The following is a 14542-nucleotide window of genomic DNA, read 5'->3' on the forward strand; positions in this document are numbered from 1 at the left end:
GCACACCTTTAACCCTTGGGAGTTCAAGGTCAGCCTGGTCTGTAGAGCAAGTTCCAGGAAGGCTCCAAAGCTAGAGATCCTGTCTCAAAACAAAACCAATAACAACAACAAAACAACCAAAAACCTTGCTTGCAGCAGGCCAGTGTGTGCATTTAATCCCTTTAGGGAAGCAGAAGCAGGTTCTGAGTGGGAGCTATAAAGGGATATCCAGGATAACCAGGGGTAGGTACACAGTGAGACCCTGTCTCAAACAACATCCTGCCCTTTAACCAAAAACTACTGTTCTGCTACAGAGCGGGGCATGGATATTGTGGAGCACACAGGTAATCTTTGCAGTTAGAAGGCTGAGATAGGATCATTGAGGCCAAATCAAGACTAACCAGTGGGATTCAAAAAAACAAAGTCCCAGCACTCGGGAGGCAGAGGCAAACTCATCTCAGAGTTCAAGGCCAGCATGGCCAAAGACACTTAGAAATCCTGTCTTGTAAAACTAAAACAAACAAAGAAAAGTCATATGAAATACTTGGAAGCAAGATTTGTCTGAACAAATACCATAAGAACCAAGGCTAGGCTGTTAGGCCTCCCTAACCACAGAAAACTTAACAAGACCCGAAGAATTTCATTAATGAATAGATTTTCATTTTTGATAATTGTTACAAACATAACCTGATTATGCTAAATTTGGCCTCTCATGGTCAACTGCACTGTAAGCTGTTTCAGAAGACAGACAGACAAATGAGGGGTGTACACTTTATTGAAAACTTTAAATACTCTTCAGATGGGACATCACATCTTCAACCAGGCTCTTGTGTGGCCTACACAGAAACTGAGCTTTCAGCACAGAGAATACAATACAGAGTGAGTTTGCAGAAAAGGACCCCTCAAGATGCATGCTCTTCTGCCAGCTTATCAGCCTTGGCCACAGCCTCCTCAATGGGTCCCACCATATAGAAAGCTTGTTCCGGGAGATGGTCATAGTCACCTACACAGGGAAAATACAATTAGTAAGAAGTGGAGTTACATCAGTGTTCCACAGTATATACAACCTCAGCAAAGGAGGCCATGGGCCAGACAGATGAATTCTTCATCCAAGGAAACTTTGCTAAACTTCAAAGTGAAATTTACTTTTTGTTTTGTAGGACAAGTTTTCATTACTTAACTTAACCCTGGCTGGCCTGGAACCCACAGAAGTCAAGCCAGGCAGTGGTAACACATGCCTTTAATCCCAGCACTCGGGAGACTCAGGCAGGCAGGCAAATCTCATGAGTTCCAGGCCAGCCTGGTCTACAAGAGCAAATTCCACAAAAGAACTGTTATACAGAGAATTCCTGTCTCAAGGGGAAAAAGATCTACTTGGAATGCTGGGACTAAAGGTGTGCACTGCTACACCTGCCCCCTTCCAAGTAGAATTTAAAACAAGACATAGAGACATAATTAAGGCTGGGCAGTGGGGGCGCATGACTTTAATCCCAGCACTTGGGAGACAGAGGCAGGTGGATTTCTGTGAGTTTGAGGCTACCCTGGTCTACAGCGTGAGGACTGTTTCACAGAAATCCTGTCTAGAAAAAAAACAAACAAAAAATGACCCACATAATTAAGTGTTGTGTCACACACCTTTTAATCCCAGCACTTGGAAGAGGCAGAAGATTTATGGGTTCATGGCCAGCCAAGTCTATAGAGCCAGTTCCAGCACAGCCAGGGTTACAGAGAAGCCCTGACCTGTAACCCTCTGGTATCCACTGGCTGTTCAGGGGAGCTAACCCCTGTGGGTTCCTGCATGCATGCACAAACATACATACACTAAGGCATATAAGCACCAAAAAACATACACATAGATAACTTGGAGCACCTCAGTTCAAAGTCTTACTCTCTGGCTCAGTGTCATGGGACAGTTTAATATTTTCTGTGTTAGTTAGGCGGTGGTGGTGCCTGCCTTTAATCCCAGTACTCGGGAGGCAGAGGAAGGCAGATCTGGTCTACAGAGTGAGTTCCAGGACAGGCCCCAAAGGTACAGACAAATGCTGTTTCAAAAAGACAAAAAAAGGCCAGGCGGTGGTGGCGCACGCCTTTAATCCCAGCACTCGGGAGGCAGAGGCAGGTGGATCTCTGTGAGTTCGAGACCAGCCTGGCCTACAAGAGCTAGTTCCAGGACAGGCTCCAAAACCACATAGAAACCCTGTAATATACCACAAAGAATGTTCACTCTGGGCTTCAATTTCCCTAACATTTGTATGGTTCACTTGGTAGAAAAATCTCACCTGCCAAAATTTGCTGGAATCCTTTAATGGTCTCCTTCAAGGGCACCAGCTTTCCCATATGTCCTGTGAAGACCTCAGCAACCTGGAATGGCTGAGACAAGAAGCGCTGTATTTTTCTTGCCCGGGATACAGTCAACTTATCTTCCTCAGAAAGTTCATCCATACCCAAGATGGCAATGATGTCCTGGAGAGATTTGTAGTCCTAAAAGAAAACAAGATGAAAAGGACAGAGTCAATTCCTTTAATTTACAACTATTAGAAAAGTTCTGGGTGAGCCAAGATTTGTGTCTGGTTCTTCCCAGTCCTGACTAAGTACAAGAGAAAAAGTGGACTCTAAAGGCGAAGTACCCTGAAACCAGGGACCTCAGCAGCAGTAAAAATCCATTCTCAACAGATTGCTCCAGAACAAATCCCACAAATGACTGGAGAAAATCCAGTCCTCCTGACGTGAGGCACTCACCTGCAGGATCTTCTGCACCCCTCGCGCAACATCATAATGCTCACTGCCAACAATATTTGGATCCATAATTCGAGAGGTGGAGTCCAGAGGATCCACAGCTGGATAGATGCCCAGCTCAGCAATAGCACGAGACAGCACAGTAGTGGCATCCAAATGGGCAAAGGTAGTTGCAGGGGCAGGATCAGTCAAGTCATCAGCAGGCACATAGATAGCCTAAGTCAAAAATTCATGGAGATCAGCACAGCCAAACTCCTACCTAGGCCATCTACTTTCCAGCCTGTCTCAAAAGTCAACACCCTTGTCTTTGCATCCTTGGTGATGGATTACAGCTATGCACTCCCTTTGGGTCCATGTATTATGCTATACTTTAACTCCACAGCAACGGTACTAACTTTTGGGGAAGTTTTGCTCTTAAAAAACAAGGTGGGCAGGCCGGGCGGTGGTGGCACACGCCTTTAATCCCAGCACTTGGGAGGCAGAGGCAGGCAGATCTCTGTGAGTTCGAGACCAGCCTGGTCTACAAGAGCTAGTTCCAGGACAGGCTCCAAAACCACAGAGAAACCCTGTCTCGAAAAACCAAAAAAAAAAAAAAAAAAAAAAAAAAACACAAGTTGGGCTACTGGTGAGGTACACCTTTAATCCCAGTACCCGAGAAGCAGAGGCAGGCAGATCTCCGAGTTGAGACCAGCCTGGTCTACAGAGTGAGATCAAGGACAACCAAGGCTAGAGACCCTGTCTTGAACCCCCCCACCCCAGAAAAACCTTACACTATTACAACAGTTAGGTGAACATGAACATAAAAGTGCGCAACAGGGGGCTGGAAAGATGGCTCAGATGTTGCTCTTCCAGGGGACTTGGGCTCAATTCCCAGCACCCACATGGCAGTTCACAACTGGCTGTTAAGTTCCAGGGGATCTCACACCCTCACACAGACACAAATGTATACCAATGCACATAAAAACTAAACAGTGGCCAAGAGTTATATGAACATGAATGTAAGAGGGAAGATATCCTCAGCATTCAAAGCCTTGAGGTCAAGCCCCAGAATACCTGCCCCACAACACACAATGAAAACCAGGTGTGATGATGGCTCCCTTTGCAATCCCAACACTTAGAAAGCGGAGGCAGAACTGCTGAGTTGGGAAACTAAGCTGCATAGATAGTAAAGCACCAGGCCAGCTAGAACTACACAGCAGATCTAATCTCAAAAACAAAAGTTGTATTTTATTATTATTGTGTGCCCGCATGAGTTAATATGCACTGTATACACGGATGAGCCTGCAGAAGGTAGAAGAGGCTGTCAGATCCCTTAGAACTGGAGTTACAGGTAGTTGTGAGCCACCAATAGACATTGGGAAAAGAATCTAGATCTTTCGCAAGAGCAGAAAGCATTTTTTACCTGCTGAGCCATTGCTTCAGCCCCAGATCCCTCAAGTAGATGAATGTTTCATTTTCTAAGTTTTGTGAGATAAACCTTAAGTGTCACGTAGCCGCTGTGCGGTGGTGGCGCACGCCTTTAATCCCAGCACTCGGGAGGCAGAGGCAGGCGGATCTTTGTGAGTTCAAGACCAGCCTGGTCTACAAGAGCTAGTTCCAGGACAGGCTCCGAAGCCACAGAGAAACCCTGTCTCAAAAAGAAAAACAAAAAAAAACAAACAAAACAAAACAAAAAAAAAAACAAAAGCCCCTTTGGAGTATGCATCCACTTAATCCCAATACTTGGGAGGCAGAAGCAGGTAGATCTTGGAGTCAAGACCAGCCTGGTCTACATATCAAGTTACAAGGCTATATAATAATGATGAAACCCTGTCTCAAACAGCCCCTCTCAAAGTAAGTAAATAAACCCCCCTTTCCTGGAACTCTCTAAGCAGACCAGGTTGATCTTGAACTCAGAGCTCAACCTGTTTCTGCCTTCTGAGTGCTGGAATTAAAGGTGTGTGCTATTGCCGGGCGGTGGTGGCGCACGCCTTTAATCCCAGCACTCGGGAGGCAGAGGAAGGCAGATCTCTGTGAGTTCGAGACCAGCCTGGTCTACAGAGCTAGTTCCAGGACAGGCTCCAAAGCCACAGAGAAACCCTGTCTCGAAAAAAAAAAAAAAAAAAAAGTATGTGCCACTCCACCCAGAAACAAAGATTTCTTTTCGTGTACGTATATATGTATGACTGAGTCTATATATGTTCACCGTGTGTGCAGGCTGCCTACGACAAAGGCCAGAAGAGGGCAGCAGATCCACTGGGGCCAGAGTTACAGATGGCTCTGTGCCATCTGACTGCCTACAGGGAACTAAAGTAAAGCCAAGTCTTGGAGAGCTAGAAGTGTTCTTAATGAACTGTCTCTCCAGGCCTATCTTCCTGGATTCCTTTCCACCAACTAAAACTTTTGTCTCCTTACCTGCACAGAGGTGATAGACCCTTTCTTGGTGGTGGTGATTCTTTCCTGCATTGTACCCATGTCAGTGGCTAGGGTGGGCTGGTAGCCTACAGCAGAAGGGATTCTGCCCAATAAGGCAGACACCTAAAAGATACAAGTGAAGAACAAGATTTATGTGCCTACATCTCTATCCTAATATGCCCAACTGGTCCTCTCTAGGCTTCCCTTATACCTCTGAGCCAGCCTGGGTGAAGCGGAAGATGTTGTCGATAAACAGCAAGACATCTTGACCTTCTTGGTCTCTGAAGTATTCAGCAACGGTAAGACCAGTCAGAGCTACCCGGGCACGAGCACCAGGTGGTTCATTCATCTGACCATACACCAATGCCACCTGTGGTAAGTACACAAATCAGAAAAGTTAGCAGGTTCCGGAGCAGAGAAAGAAACCACCTGGGGTCTCCCACTCAGATTACACTGTTTCTCTTTGCAAATTTGTTCTCCCCATTAGACATGAGATTCCAAACACTACAGATCATTTCTGAACTGGAAATAAAATATATACAACAGGGTTGTCTGAGAAATGTGAATTGAATTCCATACAACCCCTGCAAATTAGCTTTCCAACAATCAGATTATCTATCAAAGTAAAGTTTAATTCCTCACACCTGAGAAAAATGTACATTGGTATACTGGAAAACCATGGTGGAAAAAAGGATTTTGTCTGCAGGTCATAGGACACTAACATCCAATACAAACACGGTCTCAGCAGGCACTAGTTTTCTGAACAGGGACTATGTGGACATCATGAGTTCAGTGCTCACCTTGGAGGTGGCATCTTTTAGGTTGATAACACCAGATTCAATCATTTCATGGTATAAATCGTTGCCCTCACGGGTCCTCTCACCAACACCAGCAAACACAGAGTAACCACCATGGGCTTTAGCGACATTGTTGATCAACTCCATGATCAGTACTGTCTTTCCAACGCCAGCCCCACCGAAGAGTCCTAGGTCAAGAAGAAGTATTTCAGATCTCTGCATTCCCAAATTGAGCAACCTTCAAAAAACGTCCACTTCTGTCATCTTTTCCCTTCTCAGGAATGGCATCTGGCTTCAGCAAACTCAGAAGAACGAAAGTCAGAAGCTAATCATCAATGAAGGATAGCAACACACACTCAGAAGTTAGCATTTTCCTTACTATGTTTGGAAAACATGTATCAACCACCAACGTACCGATCTTGCCCCCCTTGGCATACGGGGCCAGCAGATCCACAACCTTTATACCAGTCACCAGGATTTCCTGTTCAACACTCATCTCTATGAACTCAGGGGCTTCAGCATGAATGGGAGCAAATCTGTAAGGTTTAAATAGAGGTTCAGTAACTTCAATGTGCTGAGAATACACTCAAATCCCTGCCAACACTCTTATCAGGTAAGCTGTCACGTGACATCTAACTTTCTGCAATAAAGACTTTGTCTCAGGAATTAATAACCCCTCTCCTGAACCTTAATGTAAGTAAAGCTTTAAATAATCAATGGAGGCTTCTAAATACCAAGTTTTCAACAATCCAAACTCTGCCTTATTACAAGTCATTACCCTAACGTGTAAACCTGCAAGACAAAGGTCCTGGTTCACAAATGCAACGAACGAGAGGAACTTACTGTTTGGTTTTGATTGGACCTCGCTCATCAATAGGTTCTCCAATGACGTTCATGATTCGGCCCAAGGTCTCAGGACCAACGGGAATTTTGATTGGTGCGCCTGAATCCAGTACTTTCTGGCCTCTAACCAAGCCTTCAGTACCATCCATAGCAATGGTTCTGACCGTGCTCTCCCCTGTCGGACAAACGCACTAGAGGTTACATGCCCCAAAGCCCACAATACGAAAAGAAGCGTGACTAAAAGCACACGAAACTCCCCCTCAGCAATCGAATGTGGCTTCAGCAAACTCAGAAGAACGAAAGTCATTTTGATAAAATCATCACGGAAGGGAGAACGCGGGGATTTTCTGACACTTAACACTCCTAAAAAAAGAGAAAAGAAAAAAAATTCTACTTACCCAAGTGCTGGGCCACCTCTAGAACCAGTCTGGTCTCCCTGCCCTGCACCTCCAGGGCATTTAGGATAGGTGGTAATCCCTCATCGAACTGGACGTCCACCACGGCGCCGATGACCGCCACGATTCGCCCGGTGGCAGCGCCAGCCTTCGGCGACGGAGACGTCTGCGCCGCATAGTCTCTGGCTAACAGACAAGAAGATATTGGACAGCGGTGGGGGTGGGGTGGGGGTCAGGACAGCTAAAGGTCAACGGATTAATCCCCAAGGAAAGGCTCGTTCCGCCCAGACTCGGTCTCCAGCTAGCTCAGAAGGCGTACAGAGAAGGCCACCCTGCAACCGAGGGCCCGCCCGCGCTGCTTGCCCAACCTCGTGCACAAAACCGCCATTATTCTTCAGTCTGGTATCCCCTCCGCACAAGGTCAAGGCAGCTGCCCGCCTTTTCCATCGCAAAATGGGGCACTGCTGCTTCCACTAAAGTTCCCACAAGCGACTGTCCTTGTCCCCCCGCCGCTGGACAGTGGTCCGCTGCCCCAGGAATCCCTAAGGAACACGGACTCGATAGGCCCAGACTCAAGGTCACGAGGAGAAAAAACGGACCCCGCTACTCGAGGACGGCGCTTACCCGGATGGACCGCGGCGGGCGCGGCTCGCAGGAGAAGCTGCGCCTGGGGTAGCGACGCCGAAGGGCTGAGTCCCCGCAAGGCCCCGGAGGCCGAGGCCGAGGCCACACGCCCCACAAGACTCAACATGGCGGAGTCCGGGTGGAGACTGAGCGCCGCAGCGGTCCCCGCCGCTGGTCCTGCAGTTGGGGCGAGGCCGCCTCTGCGGTCAGCGCAGCTATTGGGTGAGTTTGCTGCTCATCTTTTTCAGGGCCACTCCTATAGGGAAAAAGGCTCGAAGCTCATCAGTCATTGGTCTAAACTGATGCCAATCTTAAACGCCTTTTGTAATTGGCGGAGCGCGCTCTGAGTTTCGAAACCTAATTGGACCATAGGAATGTCAATTGGAAACGGTACTTGGTGGAACTACGTTTAGGTGAAGGGGCGGGGTTCCGGTTGAACGTGTGGACTAGGCCGTCTTTGACTGTCCTTGGGCCTTGAGTTAGGTGACAGCCTCGGAGGTTAACCCAAATGGTTACATTCTCAAAGTCAGGAGCCTTCTGTGGCATGAAACCGTGGGTTTCCCCCCACAGTAGTGAGCGTGGAAGTTTCCAAGCGGCTCAGCAAGTCAGAAACCTGGAGGTTCTTTATCATTTAAAGCCGTGCACGCAATGAAAGAAGCCTAAGCAAACCATCCTTCGACAGGTGCACACACTTCATCGAGGAGACAAGGTTATTTATAAAACTCGAGGGGTAAATTTAGGTCACCTAGTCAAAGAAGAAATTGCCCTAACCAGACGTGGTGGCAGAACCCTATAATTCCAGAATTTGACAGGTATAGGCAGGAGGATCAAGAGTTCTATCCTAAGGTGGTCAACTTGAGACCTTGTCTCAAACACAAAACGAAAGACCAGAATAGACTTTGGTTGCAATATGTATTAGAAATCCATAAGATAGGGCTGGAGAGATGGCTCAGTGGTTAAGAGCATTGCCTGCTCTTCCAAAGGTCCTGAGTTCAATTCCCAGCAACCACATGGTGGCTCACAACCATCTGTAAAGAGGTCTGGCGCCCTCTTCTGGCCTTCAGGCATACACACAGACAGAATATTGTATAATAAATAAATATAAAATTAAAAAAAAAGAATATTTAAAAAAAAAAAAGAAATCCCTAAGATAAAGTACAAAGGAAGAATATGCCAAGGTCATGTTTGCCTGAAATCATGGGTTTTGTTTTTTGTCTTTTTGTTGTTTGTTTAGTTGGAGCTAAGGTGAAAAGCTTGTATAGAGAATAGATGAGTTCAGAGTGAGAAGCCTGAACCAGGTCTCAAAAGGACTTTTGAATGAAAGTGGAAGCTAGCCAGAAGTGTGTGTTCCTCCAGAATAAGTCAGAGTCAATGACAGCCATTCCTGAAATAACAATTTTATTCAGAAACAATGGGGATGAGGTGGGGGTGTCTAACAGGGAAGACCTCTGATCTTCCTGAGAACACATAGCTGTACACTTCTCATTTTTCTGGATGATGCTGAGTAGTTTCCTACTGTTTGACAATGGGGAGCTAGCAAAGGCCGTATTGTATGTAGCTGGGCGGGGGATGCTAAGCTCCATGCGCTGTGTCTAAGCACAGGACATACTTTTTTGGTGTTTGTGGTACTGGGACTTCACACATATTAGACAAGCACTCTACAAGTGAGCTGTTTCTCTCCACACACCCGCTTACACTCAAGATCCCCCTGCCTCTGTCCTCCATCACAAGTGCTGTCAGCACCTGCAGACCACGTGCTGACTTTGTGCTGTTGCTTTGCTCCACAGCAATCCCTTTCGCTTGTTTTTTTAATGCGGTTGGGTATTTTGAGTGTTTGCGAGGCCAAAAGATACTATTAGATCTCCTGGAACTGGAGTTGCCGATGGTTGTGAGCCATCTGACATGGGTATTGGGACTAGAACCCTGGAAGAACTAAAGGCCACCACCTCTCCCACTTTGAGTCTCTGTAGGGGTTGAATGAGAATGGCCCCCATAGGCTCATATATTTGAATGCTTAATCACCAGGGAATGGAAGTGCTTGAGAAGGATTAGGAGATACGGCCTTATTGGAGAAGGTGTGTCACGGGGTGTGGGCTCTGAGGTTTCAGAAGTCCACACTAGGTCCAGTCTCCCCACCATCCTCACTTAAGAAAAGTAGGAGCCAGACTGGGGTAAAACATTGATCTTGTCACTTACCAGACATCACCAGATAAGTAATTTCTCTATATATCATTTATTTATGTACAAAAGGTTCAGTAATGGGATAATTTCACCAGCTGCTCATAGCATTAAACAGAGTAATATATGAAAAACAATTCAAAACAAAATCTGGCCAGGCAGTGGTGGTGTGTACATCTTTAATCCCAGTACTCAGGATGCAGAGGGAGGTGGATCTGTGTTTCTGGCCAGCCTGATCTACAGAAGGAATTCCAGGACAGCCTGAGCTAGACAGAGAAACCCTGTTTGGGGGGGGGGGGGGGGAACTACACATTGTATGATCCATACATGTTAGCTACTATTTGTACTTTTTTTTTTTTTTTTTTTTTTTGAGACAGGGTTTTCTGTGGCTTTGGAGCCTGTCCTGGAACTAGCTCTGTAGACCAGGCTGGTCTCGAACTCACAGAGATCCGCCTGCCTCTGCCTCCTGAGTGCTGGGATTAAAGGCGTGCGCCACCATCGCCCGGCCTATTTGTACTTTCTAAAAAATGTGTGGGAGTTTTGCTTGCATGTTTGTCCTCTCCGAGATCAGAAGAGGGTGTTAGATGCCCTGGGACTGGAGTTATAATGCTGGGAATTGAACCCCAATCTTCTGAAAGAGCACCCAAGTTCTCTTAATTGCTAAGCCATCTCAAATTAACTTTTAAGAGCTGGATTTCTGAGTGGTTAAAAAGCACTGGTAGCTCTTGCAGAGGACCAGGGTCTGGTTTCCAGTGCCCAAATGGAGGCTCACCTCTATCTAGAACTTCAGTACCAAGGGATCTGGAAGCCTCTTTCCTCCTCTGAAACCAGGCATGTATGTGCTGCACATACAAACATTTAAGAAAAACTGGAAAGACTTTTTTTTGAGATGGGGTTTCTCTGTGTATCCCTGGCTGTCCTGGAACTCACTCTGTAGACCAGACTGGCCTCAAACTCAAGAGATTCACCTGCCTTTGCTTCCTGTGGGTTGGGATGAAAGTCGTGTACCACCCAGCACCCCTTGACACCCAGACAATACAAGTGATACTTTGTGAAATATGAGCACATCTGTACTCACAAGTGACTATGCTCTGAAGTTCATAACTAGAAGCCTCACCAGTTATATGAAAATGTATTCTTCACTAATTTACCTCACAGTATTAATATACACACTGGTCATGCTCCCAAATTCTTCCGAACTCTTGTAATTCTTAAAACTGAAATAGTTTTCATTAATCACAAGGAACACATTCCAAGATCCCTAGTAGATGTCTGCAACTTTGGATGACACCAACCCATATGTATATTTTCCTTGTATATAAATGCCTGTGGTAAAGCTTAACTTACATATTAGGCACTAATAGCACAATTACTTTCTTCAGGGTTGATGATAAACCCATGAATGGAATGCTCAGTGCCAGATGCCCAGCCCACAATAAATTTATTATGTCAAAGTGGTTTTTCTCTAAATCCATCACTGTACCATACACACCCTTTTTTATCATGGAAGACAGACTGCCTACAAGATGCACAGAGGTGAACAAGTTATGAGTTCATGTTGAGCTACTGTTAACCAAGGCTAGGAACTGTAACAATCCACCCAGTAGTCTAGCTTCAGGGATCCTTACCCCCTTTACTTATGGCTAGCCTTTGCATTTCATCTATTTAGCCTATTTCCACTGCCATTTCCAGCCCAGTTTTCTCCTAGGACGGTAAAGAGCAGAAGGCCGTAATTCAACTAGCAGGTGCTTGCCCGCCAAGGACACAGGAGACTACAGAACCTACCCCAACACCATGAGGAGTAGAGCATACTGGGGCAATACCTGTAATCTCAGCAGGGGTGGAAGCAGGATTGCTGAAAGACAACACCAGCCTAAGCTACCTAACAGGAACCAATCAAACAACAGACACATGGGCCTGGAGAGATAGATTGTTTAGCAATTTAGAGCACTGGCTGCACTTCCAGAGGACCCAAGTTCAATTCCCAGCACTCACACGGTGGCTCACAAAATCTAACTCCAGCCGGGCGTTGGTGGCACACGCCTTTAATCCCAGCACTCGGGAGGCAGAGGCAGGCGAATCTCTGTGAGTTCAAGTCCAGCCTGGTCTACAAGAGCTAGTTCCAGGACAAGGCTCCAAAACCATAGAGAAACCCTGTCTCGAACCCCCCCCCCAAAACAAAAACAAAAACAAAAAAAAACAAAATCTAACTCCAGTCCCAGGGTACCTGATGCCCTCTTCTGGCTTCTAAGGGCATCAGACACAGAGTACACAAACATACATGCAGACAACACACACACACACAATCAGAAGACAACCCCAAATTCCAAAAACAAACCCTTCCCTCAAACTCATGCAATATCCCCCGTCAGAATATGACTTTGACATGTTCGTTTTTGTTATTATTCCATTACTACAGGAACATACTGTAAATTAGCAGTTCTCAACCTGTGGGCTGTGAACCCTTTGGGTCAGCAAACATCTTCAGATGATTCCTAACAGCAGCAAACTTAAGAGTAGCAACTCTTCATTTTTAGGCAACCTAAGACCCATAGGCTGAAAACTGCTTGGAGTGGTGTAAAGGATGACTTAGTTCCCTCCAGCTAGAGATGGTTCAGAGACTTAGTGCTTTCAAAGGGTTAGGGTTTGGCTCCCAACACCTACATAGCAGCTCGACCACTTTTAACTCATTCTGGAGTCCCGACATTCTCATCTGGACTCCATAGGCATTGCATATACATATACATGCAGTTCACTCATAAAATCTATTATACCCTCGCCTAAATCCTGCTTCACTTGTTTAAAAATAGCAGTGTCTGAATAGTTCTGTGGTAGAGCACTTTCCTGTTGTGAGTACCTAGACTCAAATGTCCAGCACTAAAAATTAAATGTTTGACACACATCACTTTCACTCATTCCCGTACCACCCCCATTTTTTGAGACGAGAGTCTGTGTAGCTCAGGCTGTCCCAGAACTGGCCCTACAGATCAGGCTGGTCTCAAACTCCTGATCTGCCTCCTGAGTGCAAGGACTAAAGGAATATACCACCATTCCTGGTAGAACATAGACTACTCTTTTTTTTTTTTTTTTTTGGTTTTTCGAGACAGGGTTTCTCTGTGGTTTTGGAGCCTGTCCTGGAACTAGCTCTTGTAGACCAGGCTGGTCTCGAACTCACAGAGATCCGCCTGCCTCTGCCTCCCAAGTGCTGGGATTAAAGGCGTGCGCCACCACCGCCCGGCTACTCATTTTTTTTTTTAAAAATAAATGTTTTATTTCTTCAATGACTTTTAAAATGTGAACATTCTGAGATTTAGCCTCAGGCTTTACTTCCAAGTAACTTCTTCACTGGGCCTCAGTTCCCTCCGAAATAGCATACTCTTATTCCGGAAGGCAGTTAGCTTTTCGTCATCCCTCCTGTCTAGATAGCATCCAAAGACAAATCCCATAGGGACAAGTATATGAACCCAGTGTTCACGTACAAGCTGAAGCAAGGTCATCGTGGCTGCAGCCGGTGCCGAGCACGACCCACGACCAAGGGCAGCGGTAGTAGACTACTCATTTCTGAGTTGTCTCAAATTTTTTTTTTTTGGTTTTTCGAGACAGGGTTTCTCTGTAGCTATCCTGGAACTCACTTTGTAGACCAGGCTGGCCTCGAACTCACAGAGATCCGCCTGCCTCTGCCTCCCGAGTGCTGGGATTAAAGGCGTGCGCCACCACCGCCCGGCTGTCTCAAATGTTTTTAAGCTGTGAGACCAATCCCTGGAATTTTACCCACATTAGTTATCTGTTCCATATACCAGACTGCATCAAAAGGTTTGGATAGTTTACCAAGAATAGAATTTCTGATAAGGACAAGGACAAAGTGTATCAAATTTCCCAAGTCTCTATCTTGGCTATTGTTACCTCTACTGCTTTTTTCTTTTTTGGTTTTTTGAGACAGGGTTTCTCTGTGGCTTTGGAGCCTGTCCTGGAACTAGCTCTGTAGACCAGGCTGGTCTCGAACTCACAGAGATCCGCCTGCCTCTGCCTCCCCTCTACTGCTTTTTTAAGAACAGGGTTTCTCTGTGTAGGCCTGGCTGTCCTGGAACTTGCTCCGTAGACAAGATTTGCTTGCCTCTTGTCTTGCCTTGAGTTTTCAGACTAAAGGTATTTAGTCCCCTACTGCTTTGACAAGACACAGCATTGCTCTGAAGCAAGGTTTGTGCTATGTAGACTAGGTTCTTAGTCCAGGCTGATTTTACCTTATGTAGCCAAGGAACGGATTGCCCTGTCCATACCTAAAGGCTAGCTGGACTACAGTTGAGAGCTACCAAGCTGTTCTTGCCTGTCTTAGGAATGTTTGAAGGTTTGTGTCCAAACGTCCAGATTAAATGTTAAAATTTTAAGAGCTTGATGTGGTGATATGTGTGTCCTTTTTACTCAGTGATCCTAATTCATCAGTTATGTGAGCTTGTTATTCAACTGGAGTTCTTAAAGGACCAATACCTCCTCCCGCCAACCCCCAAATTTAGGCGCTATAGAGAGAGAAGAGCACCTTCTGCTCTCAGAGGACCTGGGCTCAATTTCCAAGACCCACATATAACTCCATTTCAAGGG

At 46.0% G+C, this 14542-nt stretch overlaps 2 protein-coding genes and 2 non-coding genes across 4 annotated transcripts; all 4 read right to left on the reverse strand.

The window, feature by feature from the left end:
- Positions 1 to 736: 736 nt before the first annotated feature.
- On the reverse strand, positions 737 to 7931 carry Atp5f1b (ATP synthase F1 subunit beta). Its single transcript, XM_057758084.1, has 10 exons — positions 7769 to 7931; positions 7148 to 7330; positions 6750 to 6924; positions 6321 to 6442; positions 5910 to 6094; positions 5321 to 5479; positions 5110 to 5232; positions 2719 to 2931; positions 2259 to 2460; positions 737 to 982 (listed from the first exon to the last, which is right to left on the reverse strand). Exons 1-10 carry the CDS (start codon positions 7893 to 7895, stop codon positions 882 to 884), a joined length of 1590 nt encoding a protein of 529 aa, XP_057614067.1. The 5' UTR covers positions 7896 to 7931; the 3' UTR covers positions 737 to 881.
- On the reverse strand, positions 6177 to 6248 carry LOC130866693 (small nucleolar RNA SNORD59). Its single transcript, XR_009056376.1, has one exon. It is a non-coding gene; the product is annotated as a small nucleolar RNA SNORD59 (small nucleolar RNA).
- Positions 7005 to 7079, reverse strand: LOC130866694 (small nucleolar RNA SNORD59). The gene has a single exon (XR_009056377.1). It is a non-coding gene; the product is annotated as a small nucleolar RNA SNORD59 (small nucleolar RNA).
- A 5274-nt stretch (positions 7932 to 13205) lies between the features above and the next one.
- LOC130866632 (NADH dehydrogenase [ubiquinone] 1 beta subcomplex subunit 1-like) lies at positions 13206 to 13487 on the reverse strand. Its single transcript, XM_057758212.1, has one exon. It carries the CDS (start codon positions 13441 to 13443, stop codon positions 13270 to 13272), a length of 174 nt encoding a protein of 57 aa, XP_057614195.1. The 5' UTR covers positions 13444 to 13487; the 3' UTR covers positions 13206 to 13269.
- Between the last annotated feature and the right edge of the window lie 1055 nt (positions 13488 to 14542).

The sequence above is a fragment of the Chionomys nivalis genome, chromosome 25 (assembly GCF_950005125.1).
Source record: "Chionomys nivalis chromosome 25, mChiNiv1.1, whole genome shotgun sequence".
NCBI lineage: Eukaryota > Metazoa > Chordata > Mammalia > Rodentia > Cricetidae > Chionomys > Chionomys nivalis.

Coding starts and splice junctions, on each gene's coding strand:
- Atp5f1b (XM_057758084.1), bottom strand. CDS start 7,895: ATGTTGAGTCTTGTGGGGCGTGTGGCCTCGGCCTCGGCCTCCGGGGCC. Junction 6,925..7,147: donor AGAGGTGGCCCAGCACTTGG/GTAAGTAGAATT, acceptor TTTGTCCGACAG/GGGAGAGCACGGTCAGAACC. Junction 6,443..6,749: donor GGTCCAATCAAAACCAAACA/GTAAGTTCCTCT, acceptor TAAACCTTACAG/ATTTGCTCCCATTCATGCTG.
- LOC130866632 (XM_057758212.1), bottom strand. CDS start 13,443: ATGACCTTGCTTCAGCTTGTACGTGAACACTGGGTTCATATACTTGTC.